This window comes from Centruroides sculpturatus, unplaced genomic scaffold (assembly GCF_000671375.1).
Source record: "Centruroides sculpturatus isolate CEXI.00-Female unplaced genomic scaffold, Cexi_2.0 scaffold748, whole genome shotgun sequence".
Classification (NCBI taxonomy): domain Eukaryota; kingdom Metazoa; phylum Arthropoda; class Arachnida; order Scorpiones; family Buthidae; genus Centruroides; species Centruroides sculpturatus.
In genome coordinates, this window is record NW_019384939.1 from 308182 (window position 1) to 330035 (window position 21854).

The window sequence follows — 21854 nt, forward strand, 5'->3', positions numbered from 1 at the left end:
AATAATTTTATTTTCTATTAATAAATTTTACAGCTATCCCGGAAGGTTTAGCCTGTATACAGACAGTTATCTTCACGCATAAACACGTTCTAAAATTTGCAATAGTTATTTTTAAAAATTATATTTTAATTTTTTTCGTGCGTGTTTTTTAAAATTGTCAAGTTTAAAACTTTTAACTTATAAGAGAAAAAAAAATAACCAAAATTTTAAAAGTCACAGTGGAACGTTATAGATTCATGGGCGCCCAGACAAATTTGAATTAGGAGGGCCCCAAGTACAGTGTTGACTGTAGACATTTTTCTACATTCTCATGGGGAAAATATTTTCTTATAAAATTTTTGAGGTCCCTGCTAGTGGGACCCCCAGGCAATTTCCCTTTTTGCCCATAGGACAACGCGCCACTGTGAAGTCACTTAAATGCAGTCAAAACTCTGAAGAAGCTTGAAAAGCGTGGTTAAAATTGCCGTGAAAAAACTGAATATTTCTGCTTTTATGAGAAAATTTTACACCAAATTATTATAAAAACACAATAGCGAATACATTAACAATGTAGTGATCCATTTCTTTTTCTTTAGAGTTAAAAATTCGCTGCATAAGTAGGCTCAAACACCGCAAGCAGCGAACAAAAAGGATTTTAACATAGTCAGAAAAAATAATGGCGAAAAAATTGCATATTCATCATACGACTGCAATCATCTACAATTACCGAACCATTAGGTTATTCTAGTTGTCATTTCAACCATTGATTAGGCCATGCCTACTATCATCCCTCTCAGAGATGGAGTCAGTCACTCACCTCTACATTTTCAAGATAAGCTTTCGCATTTGGAATAAAGTCAAACAATGTGTAATTACATAATTTTACAGTATTAGCGACCGTTTCATTTATGAAATGAATTTCGCAACAATTAAAAGGTTAATGCCTGTGGATACCGGCTCAAAGAAAAAATTCATTATGTGATGCAAGAATTAATGAACACTCGTTCGAGTTGACGTTTGATCGATCAATTTCGAATCGTTTGATCAATTAATCGTTGTGTAATAAAATCAGTAACCTACAAGCGATTGGGCCTGTATCAAAAATGCTGTCCTTAAGGCCTGGTAAAGGAAGTTTCAATTAAATAATAATTAATATAATCGGTTAATCGTGTTTAAACTAGTATAACATTTTAGTTTTTGAAACAATTAACATATTAAATTAGGAAGTGGATAATAAACTCGCAAATTAAATTTTTTTATGAATAAAAATCAGAAAATACTATAACCAGCTTTAAAATATACTTAATGTAAAAAAATAACATTATAACCAGTTAGCCCAACGATAGAAGATAAGAATTTTGTTTCTTGATACAACTACTTGACGAATTTGCTTGGCTTCTTAATGTTATCCTACCTAACGATATCGTAAATCATCTTCTGTAATGAGAATAAAATACATTTTTTTTTGTATGAGTATGTGTAGAAGAATTCAGAATATTCACCTGCCCCATGCTCAGAATAATATCAAACAAATTAGCCCAATTTTTATACATGGAAGATCGTATCAGCAATAAGTCGATATGTTAATAAACAGTGTTATCGTTAACGCCTTTGGTCTATGATTAGGTTGGCGTAAAGTAACCCTGTCTGACCCTCTACACCTGTGCCAAAAAACTGTCAAAAAAAAAGTTGTTGGTTAAGCGGATGAGTTGGGAGGTTTTTTTGTCAGTTGTGCATCTACATCGTGCTTATTAATTGCTGTAATGTAGGGATTGTGAAGTTTGTAGGGGCCTAGAATGTGATTAAAATAATTGAAAGTAACTTACTTTAAATAGTTCATTCATAATCAGAATTAAATTGATAGTTTTTTTTGCGTAAGTTTTGAATGAAATTGCAAAATTCTGATTGCAATTTGATTCAAAATTGCAATTTCATTCAAAATTTACGCAAAAAAAAAAAACTATCAATTTACGAGGAATTTTCCGTCTTAAAATAGATGAAATCGCTTCATTAGGTGGCATCTACTAATTGTTTCCTATTAAAAAAGAATCTCTACTATTGTTTGTGATATCGTGCATAAAATAAAGATGAACTATAACCCATTTATGAGATAAATATGATCCTTCACGAACGTGAAGTCATCAATATATATCGAGTGAGAGGCTTCAATAGCCTTTATTCTACTTTTTCGTGTCCTATTTACACCAGGGCTATCCAGGACGTTGTTTTATTTTCCTAACTTTACAGAACTTTCGAGTTATTTTTACTTTTCCTTTAACCGGGTCATAAACTTCGCACGGTTTTAGAATTTAAAAGTTTTAACAGAAAAATTTCTATACCAGACGAGGCTGTAAAGAATAAAAGTGTTGATTCAGTTGCAATCGCCACCGGAGGAACTAGCGCATAACTAGTTGAATCTAGTATTATAAAGTAAACAGGGCCTATAATGTTGTAACACAGAAAAAAAACCAATTCTAACTTGTCAACAACAATAGAAAAAAAATCACAGAGATTCGTGTCAACAAAGATTTAAAGTGAAGAGTTCATGTAGCAAATTAAATAAGGCTTCAACTCTGTTTTTTTTTTGTGGGTTCTTCATGGGGAATCGACACTAATAAGTACCAATTAAGAGGCCATCTTGAATTTGTATGTACAGGAAAAGTTGTTTCAAAGGCTTTTTAATAATTCATGGCATGGAATAGATCATATTTCAGCATTTGATATTACTCTCGGAATAAGCGTAGACGCCCATTTCACTATGCCATTATAGAACTATTAATAAAAATAGAGCAACTGATGGATTTACGCAGCCAAAGTCAATTAGGGAGCAAGAAAAGGATTAATTTTACTCAATTTATCGCCTCCTACTAGAATATTATTTACAAAACTTGAATTTTTTTCCATACTCTAGCTGCATAATAAGTATGAGCATTTTAAAGAATGGTTCATTTTGTCACTCGTTATATCATCTCGCGTATAAACAAGTTTGGAAGAAAATTGAAACGACGTTTGCAACTGATAGGATAGTTTATGGTAAAATTTACTTTCGGGCGATTACTCTTCATTTTGACACCTTGAAAGTCCAAATTTTCTGTATCCGGAGCGGATGTTTTCAGTCTAATGCTCTCCATGGTAACCTGCTGAGTAATCTGCTTGTTTCAAGCAATTGAAAATGTTAAAGTTCATCCAAGAGGAAATTCTTAACAAACTTAGACGTCAATATTTCATATAATTCGTTTACGAGCAATTAGTTGAATCAACTTTCGTAGTAGAAGAGAGGGAATTGAGGAAATGCCTAAGAAGCAGTGAATTGAAGAATGAAAGAAAATGAACAGATGAAGTCGAAATAATTGGTAAATCGAGGTTAAAATCCCTTTTAAAACTGTCTTGTAAATCTCCCTAAGCAGTTTTCAGTTTATAAAGTAAAATTGAGAACCAATCAGAGAGTCAAAGGGACAGGTTAATGAAAAAACCCTGAAGAAACTTAGAATAATTGCCTTATGCGAGAAAGATAAGAGACTTTTCTCGTATATCTTTCAAAATGTCTTAATTGGCATCTTACAGCCTAAAAACATCTTTATTTCTGTTAACCAAACTCCATCTTGTTTAAGAAAAATGACAGAAAAATAAATCTCTAGTAGAAAACTTAAAATTTGCATAGGAATTAAACAAAAAATACAAAATAAATTTTTAAAATTTATTTCTTATTTAACACACCGGTTGATGCAAAAAAAAACTTTATATTTATATTCACCCCAACGATTAGTTATTTTTGAATCAAAAATGATTGTTGCATCACTAATTTTTTTAAAGTTAAACTTGCACACCTGAAGCGTATAAGACAGAATAAAAAAACCATTCATTTTCTATCTATAACCGCTATATAAACACAAGTTTACAGAAGGATATAGCTATTTTTGTATGAATATTTAAAAAATTATTTAAAGAGTAAGCAAAAATTACCGCGAATTATCTTTAAAGGTTAGAAATGTTTACACTATTCAAATGCGATACATTGTAAGCGTATCATTCGAGATAATTTTAATTTGTTGATGAATACAGTTAAATAATGACTCAGATTTAGTATACAATATATGTATTCAGTAGACTATACATGTTCCTATACATGCCAAACACGTATTGGAACGTTAAGATAAGCCAACAGTCCTGTTTAATAAATTCCGTTTACGGCTTAATTTTCATTAAGTAATCCATATCTGGGTAAAATCTAAAACAAAAACTACTTACAAACTGTACTTTAGTCGCTCATCTGACCGACTAACGCCAGAGATAGGTCAGGGTCTCGATCATGCATAAACTGACTACGATCGAGGCCGGAACTATCCCTCCAGACGTTCTAATTCTGTCAAAAAACTAAACAGATTGAGCCCTGGCGTAATTATTCCATATTAATTAGTCAACAGAGTTTCCACAGAAAAAAAACGACAAAAATATTCGGGTTTAAGAACACCCAACAGGTTCAAAGGTCTTTATATTACTCACGTCAGTGTTCGTCTGACTGAAAATGACTCCAGGTTGTCCAGTTACACGAGACCACTTAGTTAGCCTGTCACGCAAAGTCACGCTTAGGTCACGAAAGAGGAATACTGCTGTCAATCATAAGCAAACACGAGAAAGAAAAAAATGGATAACAAGGAACCAGCTGAGTTTGGTGAAGGCTCTATAAAACGAGTCGTCGTACTGATTAATGATATTTAATATATTTTGATTGGATTCTGTTAAAGACTAGTTTTTAATGTCGAAATGTAGTTGGGTGCCCTTTCTCAGAAGCTTATTTTGCGATTATGAATAATTAAATGGCCATTTAAATAGTTTATATAAGATGCATTCACTAATTACTGTACAAATACAAATATATAATATATATCAGTATAAAATAATACGTATTAATAAAAGCTTTTCGATTTAAAATCTTAAAAAAACTGAAAATCTAGATTTAAAAATCAAAATTTAAGCGTGGGATTTTATTTAAAAGATGTTTTAAAGCATTATTATTTAGTTAAATTTAATTACAAACTTCTGGCTTCTTTATAAAAATATTTTATTATTTTTTAAATTTATTTAAAAATCCTAATCAGATACTTGAAAAGGACATTTTTCTAGAATTTATATATAATCAATTACAGAAATTCAAAAATTTTATAATCGATTTCAAGAAGTTCTCTAGAATTTTATAGAAGTGTCGATTTCATGCGTTATTCTAGAACATTCTTATATCAGTTTCATATACTGTATTTTAATTATAGAAATGAAATAAATATCAATTTTCAACAGCAATTTTTAAAAATATTTTCAAGCGCTTCTTTTAAAATAATTATTTTAGTTTAAAAAAAACTAAAAGAAAACAAACTCAAAAAGTCTCAAAACTCAAAAAAAAATAAGAAAAACCAAAATAAAAATTTTATACGATTTCCTACAATTTAATTAAACTGGCAAACTAAGGAAATTGGTGTTTTTATAAGGTTTAAGTACAGTTTTAAAGTCATTTTACGAGTCAATCATTCATTAAATACGGTAAATTTATAAAAATTCAGCAAATATCCTTTCAGTACTTAAGTTTCTTTTTAATAAAAGTACAAGAGGAGGAAGATGTTACTGAAGGATCGACCATGATATAAATAAGAAAACTTTATGTTTAAGAATATCATCTCATTATCCTAATAGGACATTCTAGATGTTAAAGTAAAATTATATATATATAATTCAACACAAAAAAATAAATTTATTAAAGAAAAAAAACTAATAAAATCTAATTCAATTTTTAAATTAAATTATTTTATTATTAATTTAATTTAAATCAGAATAAAAAAATGAGTAGATACTTACTAATTCTTATATAAAAATCTTGTGAAAAATTTTTTAAATTCTTACGTAATTTTTAGATAAACATTTCAATGTTCGAAGCGCGTGTCAGGTAGAAAGAAAATGCGATTTAAACACCAGTGAGTATGGACAAACTCTGATTTAAAAAAGTCAAATGGTGCTGTAATTATTAAATCGTCCGCTGTGTGGTGTTTGCAACTGACGTAACTGTTGCGCTCCACTGATACCTATGAGATGACGTTAGAAGTGCATCATTTCTCTCCCCCTAGCGTCGATCGGTGGCAACAGTCGAACATCTTTTTTATCTTTCCTCGTTTTTTTTCAGGCTGCAATGCTGACTAATCCCTTCCTCGTTTAGTTATTACTTTGACGTAATTTGAATAGGGGAAAAACTTTATTTCGTTTAATTATGCCAAAATTGTAAATTAAAGAATAAACTTTTTTCCTTCAATTTCCAACAGGAAATCTTCAAATATTTTTTTTTTATTTTGGAGGTTTTAAAAAGTTGCAATAAAACACGTTTCCGATTTTTATATGCTTTAAAAGTATCGGTGACGTCATTTATGAGTAACTTTGTTTTGTGATAAAATACAATTTACACTGCGCTATTAAGTCTGTGTGCAAAATAAAAGAAAGAAACAGTTTATTTACAATGTTTAGAATATTTTACACTCCAATATTGATGTAATATCTAAATTTATATACCGCTATTTTCAAGAAAGAAAACTTTGCTTTTCTCATAAGTAGGTTTCTCTAACAAGAACCTGGTTATTTTATCTACTCCAATTCTTTAAAATTCTTCTATGAAATCGGTATTTGAGGTTTGTTTTGGTCTATTTATATAAATAATGGAGTATTAAACTTCGGTCACTTCGTCTTATCCAAACAGGTAAGGATATATGGAACAGGAAAGTTTTTTCTTTTTTTTCAATCTTTTAAAATTCTAAATACGAATACAGATTTATTAAAAAGGGAGATTTTTAGAGGTTATTTATTTTTAGATTTTTGTATATATTCTAAGCGTCATCAAGGTTGAAGGTCTTCCTTCACAAATGAAAAAAAGGGCAAACTTTATCTAATTTTCTGTAAAATTTTATGAATTATAATTATGATTTTTTTAAAAATAAAACTTTAAACAGAGACCTAAAATAGTAAAGTAGAAGATTTTATCATTATAAATATTTATACAGTAAAACCTGTGTAAGGCGGAATCGCACGATATCGAATATTTTTTTCCGTTTAGGCAGGTTTCAGTCTTGTTCGGGTTCCGTTTTGGACAGGTTTTACTATAATTATTAAAGAATTTGATACTTGTAAGGCTCTTGAAAGATTTCAGATCTAAATCATGTGCATTTAATGATATTTCTACACATATCTGAAGTAAGAGAAACTACAAATAGAAGATTAAACAGATAATTAATGTTCAGAATAGCGTAGAATTCGAACTTTTACATTGTTTGAGGAGACCTATTTACTATAGAAATTAACGATAAAATTGGTTTTTATAACTGTGCCAAGGTGTTTCAGAAGAGAGGAGCAATCTTAATAAAGAACAAACTTCGTATCTTATAACTAGAATTCTAAAATAGAGTATTGAACTAATGGGATAAAGGAAAAAAATTTTTTAAATTGCAAATGTTTGAACAAATTTTTGAAATAAACGTTTCACAAAATGCATAATTTAGTTTTAATTTTCCTTAAAGGAGCATCGTGAATGAAATAACTAAACAGATTTATCCTAAATTCTAATCGATGAACTGTCAATCATAGATTAAACATAGCGTAATAAGGAAGATATCTTTTCTGTTGTTTTGTCTGTTAGAAGATGAAGATGGTTTATAGATTTGTTGCTCTACTACCAATAAAATTTCGGCTCAAAATGTTACTTATTTGCCTGACCTCTTTATCTGCTGTCCGTAAAATTATTGAAGAAGCAACCTTAACCACAAAAATCGTGTCAAGGCAAGACTATTTCTATATATCTGACATTTTCATTAGTTTATTTTGTGTACAAATTGAAAAAAAATGCATTTTACATGTTCCTTCTTCACAAATTTAGGCAAAGAATTCAAATATAATGGTACTCATCTGCATCAAATTAAGGAAGTGTAATGTGAATAGGAGTGAATATAAACTTAATATAGGAATTAAGCTTCATTTTAGAGTAAAACTTTGGGACTTTATTCATCTTTCAAGCATCGAATAATTAATTTTGTAATATGAGATACATATATACCTCTACAGGGCATGTTAATTATTTTATGGGGGTAGTAATCTCATGCCTTACAGTATTAATAAGCGCATTTAAGATAAGGACACGCTTACAAATACTTTAAAATTCACTCGATAGTTAATTTACCTGTAGATTAGGGGTAACCTCTCTAGAAATCAAAACAAAATAAATATATAGTTAGTTATCTTACAATGTTTAAAATTCCATCACTGCTTCAGCAACATCCTCAATTTAAGTTTCAGTCCGATGATGTCAACCTAGTTACCCAACCACCCCTTCGAGCATTGTTAACCTTTCAAATTTCCCTCTAAAATCATATAAAATTATAGGAAGAAAAATGCTATCGAATAATTTTCACTGGATTAATTAACTGAAAAGGAAAAAATAATAATAATAAAGTAGCAGCCCCGTTAATTAAGATCGAGATCGATTAATTAATTATACCAAGTGGAAAAATATGCATTACAGGTTTAAGAAAAAAAGGCATTTTTTCCCTGTACTATTTTTAAAAATAATATTCTCATGCTAATTAGAAATGTTATTTTCCCGTTGAGAAGTCATTCAGGAAAATTAATATACCTTTTACTGGTTTTTAATTCGTTTTCACTTCCTTCAACCCCCTTCGATATCGTCGATTTTTCATAAATTACAATCGTAAATTTAGCGCATTGCACTCGAATTTACAAGTGTCAAACTAATTATTCGTTTGTATAAATTAATGTTATAATTTCTTCAGATGTTTATCTATAAAAATACGCTTTTATTTGTGTAATTTATTCATAAATATTAGCTTAAGTACGTTGTCGCACCTAATTGAGTTATGGAATAAAAATAATCAGAGTCTAGAATATTTTCACCAATATAAATTATAAAACCTAGTTTTTAATCAGAAAAATTGCAATTAAATAAATAAATAATCATTAACAATTAAGGATATGGAGAAAAGGTACAGTACATGGTGTACAGCCAACAAACCATCAACCTTTGTAAAGATTAAACATGGTTAAATTTCTGTATTATTCGAATGTTATTTTTAATGTTTCCATAAAAACACGCTTTAAACTTTGCTTACGATTCACAAGTCTACCAGCAACACGTAAAACACGGTTAACAGATTTTTGGATCACCCTGTATATTTAGTCTCAAATTAATCACACGCATTACAATTAAAACTGACTTGATGATGATTGATTAATCAGAATGATGGTAAGTAATATGCCTTAAAAATAAAAAATAATAACACTGAAAATTTTATCAATAATACAGCTAAAAATTATTTGAAATTTTAATTATAAATGACTTTTGATATCATCATTTATAAATGTTGCAGCTCTTCGCGTTTAAGAGAAGCAGGAGAGAAAAAAATTAAACAAGAATAATAGTTGAAACTAAAATTGTCAAAAATCAGGTGTGAACAAGCACTTAATCCGATAGCTTGAAGAGTTAAAAATACACTTTTTAAAAACACTTGTCATGTGTATAATAGAGATTTTGACAGATCGTGATACAGCAAGAGGATCGCCTCGAGTCAATAAGGCGTTTTGTACTTCGATATAACGTCAGGAGAAACACTGTCTTGAAAAATTCATTTGTATATACTTGTCTAAATAAATAAATAAATATTACCAGAGTTAAAATTCCATTTATTGTTTGTCATAAAATACTAAAGCATAACGAGCAAGATAAATAAAATTAACCTATATGATTCCGTTTATTGAGTTTAATACTCGACCGATTTTTCTCAAGAATTTAAATATGTTACATCTGATAAAATCTCATTAAAGTAATCGATTAAATTTAAATAAATCGATCATTTTAAATGATATTTAATGAAAATTTTCTATGGTTAAGAAAATAGGAAACTATTCCAAATACATACAGATTTAAAGTATAAAATTCAAATTAATTAAACTTTTATAAATTTAATTCATAAATCTGTATAAAAATTATAACAAATTTTATTTAATTTATGGTTATATTTACTAATATCACTATTTAAATTTGGTTAAAAAAATAAATAAGTAATAAAAAATTTTTAAAAAGTGATTTAAATAATTAGAAAAGAATTTAAATTATTTTAATGATATTATTGATACTGCTAATATTTATGTAAGTTATTAATAAATGCAGATATATAAATGATTATACAACTTCAAATTTGAATTTTTCTATATATTTTTAAAATTATTTGTGTGTTAATTATATTTTAAGTATATAAAGATTAATTTAAAAAAAAAAAAATTAATTCATTTTAGAAGTAAGAGTAACAGTCTGAATTCTAGTATCACAGATTATAATGGCATGTGATTATAGTGCTCTATAATCTGTCAATTCCAATTACATCTATTAACATCTATAAAATTCATTTTTATAAAGTGTTGGTGAATTAGCATTTATTGTATTTGAATTATTGTTTTTATTCAATATATTTCAATTAATATTTTAATATACACATAGAATCTCTTCTTTTAATAATAATTGTTTTTTTAAATGCAAATAAAAATTTATAATAATTTTTTAAAATTCGTTTATAATTTTTTATCCATACTTTAAAATTACATGTTTAAAAAAAAAGAAAGAAAGAAAGAAAATCCTTTCAAAAATTGCAATTTATCAATATTGCCATCTGGAATTCGTAATCCGAACTACATGAAATAATTAAAAATTAAAGTAAATTACAGAAAAAAAATTGTAAAAACAAAATTTATAAGGTATGAAGACTTGTGTTATAAAAATTTTGTTGTTAACAGTGAGAATTACCGAGTAAATTTATATTAAAAAAACTTTTAATGCTTATTTATTTATTTCCCCAATTTATTAAGAAATAAGTAGGGAAATAAAAAAAATACCATTCAAGCTGAATATGAACAGAAGTAACTAAAGAGCTGGGTCTTGATGAGGGAGGAACTGGAGAAAATTTAACAGCCTTTATTAGGTCTATTCCTATGAATTAATCTTATTTTTACTGACAAAAAATCTTTAAACTGCTTTTTATTAATGAAGAAACATTCAGTGCATTTCATCTGTTCAAAAGAAAAAAAAACAATAGCAAAAAGAACCGCTCTACCCCCGGGCTTTAGACAACCTCTCGACAGCTCTGCTAAAGGGTTGGCAGGGATAAATTTCTCTGGATCAGAAAAAAGTATTAGACCCTAGACGAGCCACTAAATAACAAAATTATAGCACCAGAGAAATGCTTTAAGGAAAGTAAGAGTGGAAAAGGAATTTTTATCATTGTCTCTCCTCACGCCTAAAGGATTTCCTGACCCTGTTTTATGTAAAAATTTAACTAAACTAAAACTCTTTCTAAGATGATAAAAAATAAAATAAGGTTTTATTTATAAATAAATAAGCATATATTAAAGCAAAAAAAACTTTCATGTGATACATTGACTTAAAATACATGTTACAAGTTTAATTCGAGAATATCAAATTTACTTCTACTAGTTTTTTTTTTTTTTTTTTTTTTTNTGATATTAAATCCTGAAATATGTATGCAAATTTAAAAAAAAAAAAAATTAATTCATTTTAGAAGTAAGAGTAACAGTCTGAATTCTAGTATCACAGATTATAATGGCATGTGATTATAGTGCTCTATAATCTGTCAATTCCAATTACATCTATTAACATCTATAAAATTCATTTTTATAAAGTGTTGGTGAATTAGCATTTATTGTATTTGAATTATTGTTTTTATTCAATATATTTCAATTAATATTTTAATATACACATAGAATCTCTTCTTTTAATAATAATTGTTTTTTTAAATGCAAATAAAAATTTATAATAATTTTTTAAAATTCGTTTATAATTTTTTTATCCACACTTTAAAATTACAGGTTTAAAAAAAAGAAAGAAAGAAAGAAAACCCTTTCAAAAATTGCAATTTATCAATATTGCCATCTGGAATTCGTAATCCGAACTACATGAAATAATTAAAAATTAAAGTAAATTACACAAAAAAAATTGTAAAAACAAAATTTATAAGGTATGAATTTATAACACAAGTCTTCATACCTTATAAATTTTGTTAACAGTGAGAATTACCGAGTAAATTTATATTAAAAAAAACTTTTAATGTTTGTTTATTTATTTATTTCCCCAATTTATTAAGAAATAAGTAGGGAAATAAAAAAATACCATTCAAGCTGAATATGAACAGAAGTAACTAAAGAGCAGGGTCTTGATGAGGGAGGAACTGGAGAAAATTTAACAGCCTTTATTAGTTCTATTCCTATGAATTAATCTTATTTTTACTAACAAAAACTCTTTAAACTGCTTTTTATTAATGAAGACACATTCAGTGCATTTCATCTGTTCAAAAGAAAAAAAAAACAATAGCAAAAAGAACCGCTCTACCCCCGGGCTTCAGACAACCTCTCGACAGCTCTGCTAAAGGGTTGGCAGGGATAAATTTCTCTGAATCAGAAAAAGTATTAGACCCTAGACGAGTCACTAAATAACAAAATTATAGCATCAGAGAAATGCTTTAAGGAAAGTAAGGGTGGAAAAGGGATTTTTATCATTGTCTCTCCTCACGCCTAAAGGATTTCCTGACCCTGTTTTATGTAAAAATTTAACTAAACTAAAACTCTTTCTAAGATGATAAATAATAAAATAAGGTTTTATTTATAAATAAATAAGCATATTAAAGCAAAAAAAAAAAACTTTCATGTGATACATTGACTTAAAATACATGTTACAAGTTTAATTCGAGAAAATTTGTATTGGAAACATTATCACTATTGTTCTAAAGTTCGAAACGTTCGAAAAATAGAGCCAATGAACAGTTACAAAAATAAACAACCAGCGAGTTGCTTAACTTTTTCGACACTTAAAATTTTGGTGGCGCCATCTATTATCATATTTAAAATATTTTATATTTTTAACTATTATAAAATGACAAAAAACTTAATTTTGAGGGTAGGGATGGTTTTATTAAAAATTGTAAATGCTAACGAGTAAAATCGTCATTAAGTCCAACCACACACGACTCCCTTCTATCTCCCTATCCCGTTGACCTTTAGCCACCAAAATTTAATAGCGTCAATCCCTCTAATACACAAACCTCCCTGCAAAATTTCAGAAATTTTCGACAAAAAGCACAGCAGTTATTAAGCTTCAAACAGGATGAACAAAATCGTGCACCACGCACACACACTAACATCCAAACATACAGAAATTACTCCCTAAATTTGTTTGCATTTCTCGACGTTTCAAGGTGTCCCTGAGTCCAAATAAGCAAAAATCTCGGGGAGTCATTTTTTTCCGGACCGCCATATTTTCCCTATGTTATAACAGCCGGAAAAGTAACAAAAGTGGAAATTCCAATCTTTATAACAGTTATTTAAATAATTTCGTTTCGTCAAAAGTGATTTGAATTAACAAATCTTTAATTGTAATTAATTTTTTAATGATTAAAATTCACTAAATAAATCTGTTTTACATCTTTAAAGACATTTTTTATAGATTTTTTTATCCCAATAAAAATGGACTAGGACATTTATTATATTATATAAATTACAAAATATTTTATTGATTCAACTTCACCTATTAACTCTACATAAAAATCAACCAGTATAAAATGATGGATCATCATCTAGTTCTCTAAAGAAAGTACTGTACTGAACAATCGAACCAAATTTCTGTAATTTGTCCAATAATACACTGATCAAACAGAGAATATTCTCATTTAACCTTCCTCTGTACACTGTAATTTGAATAATGTTTAACGATGTAATTGTAATGAGTTTTACAATAGCGGATATTGAAAGCCGGAATTCGATTTTACAATTCGTGATACTAAATTGAATAATTTGTGATTCAATCACGCAAATTATATCATTTTAATTCACTACAACAAAGCATGACAATGAGATTTATAAACTTAAAATGTATATTATTACACAACATTACTAACTTATCTAAATCCAAATCAAATTTGAAAGGCAAGAGACATTAAAAAAAATTTAAATTCTTTATAAATATTTTTAAGTAGATAAAAATAATAATTTATTCTGATTTTAGCAACAACTAGAAAATTCACTCGAATAGACATTTTGCTACATACATTAGCCAATATAGATGGCGCTACACATTTCTAGCGCCATGTAAATGATGGATGTCGCTACAAACACGCAGCGCCATCTATTAATAACAACAAAAACTAACTAACTTCGAAAATATATGGTTTGAAAGTTACCTGGCAGCAACATGTAGAACTGTGGCGCCGTCTTTATCTCTGTCCCATAGTGTACAGTCCGTATGCTTTAATAACCACAACAACGCGGACATTTTACCCATAGCAGCTGCATCGTGGGCAGGTGTGGCACCCACGTAGGACCTAGATGTGGCTTTCATCCCACAAGAGTTTATTAAATAATCTAATACTTTAACGTTCCCGCCTCTGGCTGCATAATGTACACAAGTGGCACCAAATTCGTCATGTATCGACGAAGATAAATCTTGATTTTTTTTAAGTAGCTGCAATCCTTGTAAGTCCCCTTCTCTGGCAGCTACTAAGGCACGATGTAAAATTGGCACTTCAGGCATTTTCGGATGTAGAGTTGGCATATTTTATAGTTTCTTTTTTAGCGATCAATAAGAAAACTGGAAAAGTTCACCTTCACACCGAAAGATGGCGGTATAATAACCATTCTTATTACTTTAAATAAAATATCTGAAAAATAAAATTAATATATATTTATAATTTGTTTTTTATTAGAGACAGGATAAGTTAAATATTTAAAATAACTAAACATAAATATGAAAGGAAAAAAATTGAGAATTTACTTTCTTGTTTTATCAAAAGATGGCGCTATAAAGTGAAAAGTAAACAACTAATTTTTAAAAATATTACATTATTATGTCGTCCGTTGACTGCTTTCAAGTAATATACGATCTTAGAAGCTGTCATTAAAAGTTTATTTTCATTCATCAATAGAAAAAATTCAGTAAAGCGTACATCCTGTATAGCCCGAGGTCGTGTGAGCCACAAATATGGCCGGTATAAATGTCAATTTTTTTGTAATTTTTTGGATGAGTTATCACCAACGGATATCTATCCGCAAAGAAGTAAAAACCAGGAAATTCCTGTTTTCTACTGGCACAAATAGCCAATTTCCACACACGACCCGGTTATTTATGACGACGCAAAACGTCAACCAGGTGTCAGAGTGAACAAAAGTGAAAATTCGACCCCATAACAAAGAGTTTGTCACGTCGGCATCAATGGAAATTACAAAATTTACACTATCTCTAATCGCGCTTTCATAGTTAAAAGCGCTAAGATAATTGTCGCGTACGTCAACGGGTTGACTGATTATAAATAATATACTTAGCAAGGAGAAAACACAATTTTTTTCCACTTTTTTGAAATATTTTCTGCAACATTCGCACCTGTTAGTGCCTGACTATAAGCTAAATTGACCTATTTTTGCGAAAATAAGTACTGTATCATGAATATTAAAAGTCATAAGCGAAATTCATTAAAAATTCTAATAATTATTTGTAAAATTTTCTGTTTTCATTTAATATATAATTTCGATTTTATATTATTCTTACAAAAGACCTTTAGCCACCAAAATTTAATAGCGTCAATCCCTTAAATANGAAAACAAACTCAAAAAGTCTCAAAACTCAAAAAAAAAATAAGAAAAACCAAAATAAAAATTTTATACGATTTCCTACAATTTAATTAAACTGGCAAACTAAGGAAATTGGTGTTTTTATAAGGTTTAAGTACAGTTTTAAAGTCATTTTACGAGTCAATCATTCATTAAATACGGTAAATTTATAAAAATTCAGCAAATATCCTTTCAGTACTTAAGTTTCTTTTTAATAAAAGTACAAGAGGAGGAAGATGTTACTGAAGGATCGACCATGATATAAATAAGAAAACTTTATGTTTAAGAATATCATCTCATTATCCTAATAGGACATTCTAGATGTTAAAGTAAAATTATATATATATAATTCAACACAAAAAAATAAATTTATTAAAGAAAAAAAACTAATAAAATCTAATTCAATTTTTAAATTAAATTATTTTATTATTAATTTAATTTAAATCAGAATAAAAAAATGAGTAGATACTTACTAATTCTTATATAAAAATCTTGTGAAAAATTTTTTAAATTCTTACGTAATTTTTAGATAAACATTTCAATGTTCGAAGCGCGTGTCAGGTAGAAAGAAAATGCGATTTAAACACCAGTGAGTATGGACAAACTCTGATTTAAAAAAGTCAAATGGTGCTGTAATTATTAAATCGTCCGCTGTGTGGTGTTTGCAACTGACGTAACTGTTGCGCTCCACTGATACCTATGAGATGACGTTAGAAGTGCATCATTTCTCTCCCCCTAGCGTCGATCGGTGGCAACAGTCGAACATCTTTTTTATCTTTCCTCGTTTTTTTTCAGGCTGCAATGCTGACTAATCCCTTCCTCGTTTAGTTATTACTTTGACGTAATTTGAATAGGGGAAAAACTTTATTTCGTTTAATTATGCCAAAATTGTAAATTAAAGAATAAACTTTTTTCCTTCAATTTCCAACAGGAAATCTTCAAATATTTTTTTTTTATTTTGGAGGTTTTAAAAAGTTGCAATAAAACACGTTTCCGATTTTTATATGCTTTAAAAGTATCGGTGACGTCATTTATGAGTAACTTTGTTTTGTGATAAAATACAATTTACACTGCGCTATTAAGTCTGTGTGCAAAATAAAAGAAAGAAACAGTTTATTTACAATGTTTAGAATATTTTACACTCCAATATTGATGTAATATCTAAATTTATATACCGCTATTTTCAAGAAAGAAAACTTTGCTTTTCTCATAAGTAGGTTTCTCTAACAAGAACCTGGTTATTTTATCTACTCCAATTCTTTAAAATTCTTCTATGAAATCGGTATTTGAGGTTTGTTTTGGTCTATTTATATAAATAATGGAGTATTAAACTTCGGTCACTTCGTCTTATCCAAACAGGTAAGGATATATGGAACAGGAAAGTTTTTTCTTTTTTTTCAATCTTTTAAAATTCTAAATACGAATACAGATTTATTAAAAAGGGAGATTTTTAGAGGTTATTTATTTTTAGATTTTTGTATATATTCTAAGCGTCATCAAGGTTGAAGGTCTTCCTTCACAAATGAAAAAAAGGGCAAACTTTATCTAATTTTCTGTAAAATTTTATGAATTATAATTATGATTTTTTTAAAAATAAAACTTTAAACAGAGACCTAAAATAGTAAAGTAGAAGATTTTATCATTATAAATATTTATACAGTAAAACCTGTGTAAGGCGGAATCGCACGATATCGAATATTTTTTTCCGTTTAGGCAGGTTTCAGTCTTGTTCGGGTTCCGTTTTGGACAGGTTTTACTATAATTATTAAAGAATTTGATACTTGTAAGGCTCTTGAAAGATTTCAGATCTAAATCATGTGCATTTAATGATATTTCTACACATATCTGAAGTAAGAGAAACTACAAATAGAAGATTAAACAGATAATTAATGTTCAGAATAGCGTAGAATTCGAACTTTTACATTGTTTGAGGAGACCTATTTACTATAGAAATTAACGATAAAATTGGTTTTTATAACTGTGCCAAGGTGTTTCAGAAGAGAGGAGCAATCTTAATAAAGAACAAACTTCGTATCTTATAACTAGAATTCTAAAATAGAGTATTGAACTAATGGGATAAAGGAAAAAAATTTTTTAAATTGCAAATGTTTGAACAAATTTTTGAAATAAACGTTTCACAAAATGCATAATTTAGTTTTAATTTTCCTTAAAGGAGCATCGTGAATGAAATAACTAAACAGATTTATCCTAAATTCTAATCGATGAACTGTCAATCATAGATTAAACATAGCGTAATAAGGAAGATATCTTTTCTGTTGTTTTGTCTGTTAGAAGATGAAGATGGTTTATAGATTTGTTGCTCTACTACCAATAAAATTTCGGCTCAAAATGTTACTTATTTGCCTGACCTCTTTATCTGCTGTCCGTAAAATTATTGAAGAAGCAACCTTAACCACAAAAATCGTGTCAAGGCAAGACTATTTCTATATATCTGACATTTTCATTAGTTTATTTTGTGTACAAATTGAAAAAAAATGCATTTTACATGTTCCTTCTTCACAAATTTAGGCAAAGAATTCAAATATAATGGTACTCATCTGCATCAAATTAAGGAAGTGTAATGTGAATAGGAGTGAATATAAACTTAATATAGGAATTAAGCTTCATTTTAGAGTAAAACTTTGGGACTTTATTCATCTTTCAAGCATCGAATAATTAATTTTGTAATATGAGATACATATATACCTCTACAGGGCATGTTAATTATTTTATGGGGGTAGTAATCTCATGCCTTACAGTATTAATAAGCGCATTTAAGATAAGGACACGCTTACAAATACTTTAAAATTCACTCGATAGTTAATTTACCTGTAGATTAGGGGTAACCTCTCTAGAAATCAAAACAAAATAAATATATAGTTAGTTATCTTACAATGTTTAAAATTCCATCACTGCTTCAGCAACATCCTCAATTTAAGTTTCAGTCCGATGATGTCAACCTAGTTACCCAACCACCCCTTCGAGCATTGTTAACCTTTCAAATTTCCCTCTAAAATCATATAAAATTATAGGAAGAAAAATGCTATCGAATAATTTTCACTGGATTAATTAACTGAAAAGGAAAAAATAATAATAATAAAGTAGCAGCCCCGTTAATTAAGATCGAGATCGATTAATTAATTATACCAAGTGGAAAAATATGCATTACAGGTTTAAGAAAAAAAGGCATTTTTTCCCTGTACTATTTTTAAAAATAATATTCTCATGCTAATTAGAAATGTTATTTTCCCGTTGAGAAGTCATTCAGGAAAATTAATATACCTTTTACTGGTTTTTAATTCGTTTTCACTTCCTTCAACCCCCTTCGATATCGTCGATTTTTCATAAATTACAATCGTAAATTTAGCGCATTGCACTCGAATTTACAAGTGTCAAACTAATTATTCGTTTGTATAAATTAATGTTATAATTTCTTCAGATGTTTATCTATAAAAATACGCTTTTATTTGTGTAATTTATTCATAAATATTAGCTTAAGTACGTTGTCGCACCTAATTGAGTTATGGAATAAAAATAATCAGAGTCTAGAATATTTTCACCAATATAAATTATAAAACCTAGTTTTTAATCAGAAAAATTGCAATTAAATAAATAAATAATCATTAACAATTAAGGATATGGAGAAAAGGTACAGTACATGGTGTACAGCCAACAAACCATCAACCTTTGTAAAGATTAAACATGGTTAAATTTCTGTATTATTCGAATGTTATTTTTAATGTTTCCATAAAAACACGCTTTAAACTTTGCTTACGATTCACAAGTCTACCAGCAACACGTAAAACACGGTTAACAGATTTTTGGATCACCCTGTATATTTAGTCTCAAATTAATCACACGCATTACAATTAAAACTGACTTGATGATGATTGATTAATCAGAATGATGGTAAGTAATATGCCTTAAAAATAAAAAATAATAACACTGAAAATTTTATCAATAATACAGCTAAAAATTATTTGAAATTTTAATTATAAATGACTTTTGATATCATCATTTATAAATGTTGCAGCTCTTCGCGTTTAAGAGAAGCAGGAGAGAAAAAAATTAAACAAGAATAATAGTTGAAACTAAAATTGTCAAAAATCAGGTGTGAACAAGCACTTAATCCGATAGCTTGAAGAGTTAAAAATACACTTTTTAAAAACACTTGTCATGTGTATAATAGAGATTTTGACAGATCGTGATACAGCAAGAGGATCGCCTCGAGTCAATAAGGCGTTTTGTACTTCGATATAACGTCAGGAGAAACACTGTCTTGAAAAATTCATTTGTATATACTTGTCTAAATAAATAAATAAATATTACCAGAGTTAAAATTCCATTTATTGTTTGTCATAAAATACTAAAGCATAACGAGCAAGATAAATAAAATTAACCTATATGATTCCGTTTATTGAGTTTAATACTCGACCGATTTTTCTCAAGAATTTAAATATGTTACATCTGATAAAATCTCATTAAAGTAATCGATTAAATTTAAATAAATCGATCATTTTAAATGATATTTAATGAAAATTTTCTATGGTTAAGAAAATAGGAAACTATTCCAAATACATACAGATTTAAAGTATAAAATTCAAATTAATTAAACTTTTATAAATTTAATTCATAAATCTGTATAAAAATTATAACAAATTTTATTTAATTTATGGTTATATTTACTAATATCACTATTTAAATTTGGTTAAAAAAATAAATAAGTAATAAAAAATTTTTAAAAAGTGATTTAAATAATTAGAAAAGAATTTAAATTATTTTAATGATATTATTGATACTGCTAATATTTATGTAAGTTATTAATAAATGCAGATATATAAATGATTATACAACTTCAAATTTGAATTTTTCTATATATTTTTAAAATTATTTGTGTGTTAATTATATTTTAAGTATATAAAGATTAATTTAAAAAAAAAAAAATTAATTCATTTTAGAAGTAAGAGTAACAGTCTGAATTCTAGTATCACAGATTATAATGGCATGTGATTATAGTGCTCTATAATCTGTCAATTCCAATTACATCTATTAACATCTATAAAATTCATTTTTATAAAGTGTTGGTGAATTAGCATTTATTGTATTTGAATTATTGTTTTTATTCAATATATTTCAATTAATATTTTAATATACACATAGAATCTCTTCTTTTAATAATAATTGTTTTTTTAAATGCAAATAAAAATTTATAATAATTTTTTAAAATTCGTTTATAATTTTTTATCCATACTTTAAAATTACATGTTTAAAAAAAAAGAAAGAAAGAAAGAAAATCCTTTCAAAAATTGCAATTTATCAATATTGCCATCTGGAATTCGTAATCCGAACTACATGAAATAATTAAAAATTAAAGTAAATTACAGAAAAAAAATTGTAAAAACAAAATTTATAAGGTATGAAGACTTGTGTTATAAAAATTTTGTTGTTAACAGTGAGAATTACCGAGTAAATTTATATTAAAAAAACTTTTAATGCTTATTTATTTATTTCCCCAATTTATTAAGAAATAAGTAGGGAAATAAAAAAAATACCATTCAAGCTGAATATGAACAGAAGTAACTAAAGAGCTGGGTCTTGATGAGGGAGGAACTGGAGAAAATTTAACAGCCTTTATTAGGTCTATTCCTATGAATTAATCTTATTTTTACTGACAAAAAATCTTTAAACTGCTTTTTATTAATGAAGAAACATTCAGTGCATTTCATCTGTTCAAAAGAAAAAAAAACAATAGCAAAAAGAACCGCTCTACCCCCGGGCTTTAGACAACCTCTCGACAGCTCTGCTAAAGGGTTGGCAGGGATAAATTTCTCTGGATCAGAAAAAAGTATTAGACCCTAGACGAGCCACTAAATAACAAAATTATAGCACCAGAGAAATGCTTTAAGGAAAGTAAGAGTGGAAAAGGAATTTTTATCATTGTCTCTCCTCACGCCTAAAGGATTTCCTGACCCTGTTTTATGTAAAAATTTAACTAAACTAAAACTCTTTCTAAGATGATAAAAAATAAAATAAGGTTTTATTTATAAATAAATAAGCATATATTAAAGCAAAAAAAACTTTCATGTGATACATTGACTTAAAATACATGTTACAAGTTTAATTCGAGAATATCAAATTTACTTCTACTAGTTTTTTTTTTTTTTTTTTTTTTT

At 27.9% G+C, this 21854-nt stretch overlaps 2 protein-coding genes across 6 annotated transcripts in view; both read right to left on the reverse strand.

The window, feature by feature from the left end:
- The window catches only part of LOC111632091 (espin-like), a 74479-nt gene that overhangs the window by 46536 nt on the left and 6089 nt on the right, over positions 1 to 21854 (reverse strand). The window contains exon 2 of one of the 3 annotated variants that reach the window (XM_023376453.1): positions 14259 to 14735. The exons of 1 other annotated variant lie outside the window; for it this stretch is intronic. In XM_023376453.1, the coding sequence (XP_023232221.1) occupies positions 14259 to 14629 (371 nt within the window). In that variant the 5' untranslated portion in view covers positions 14630 to 14735. Of the gene's footprint in view, positions 1 to 5826; positions 6047 to 14258; positions 14736 to 21854 lie in introns of those variants that run through there. One more of the 3 variants, XM_023376455.1, reaches the window with a different exon arrangement.
- Positions 16820 to 21854, reverse strand: part of LOC111632093 (espin-like) — a 35248-nt gene continuing 30213 nt past the window's right edge. For all 3 annotated transcript variants that reach the window (XM_023376459.1, XM_023376457.1, XM_023376458.1), the window contains exon 3: positions 16820 to 17094. In XM_023376459.1, the coding sequence (XP_023232227.1) occupies positions 17079 to 17094 (16 nt within the window). In that variant the 3' untranslated portion in view covers positions 16820 to 17078. The remainder of the gene's footprint in view (positions 17095 to 21854) is intronic.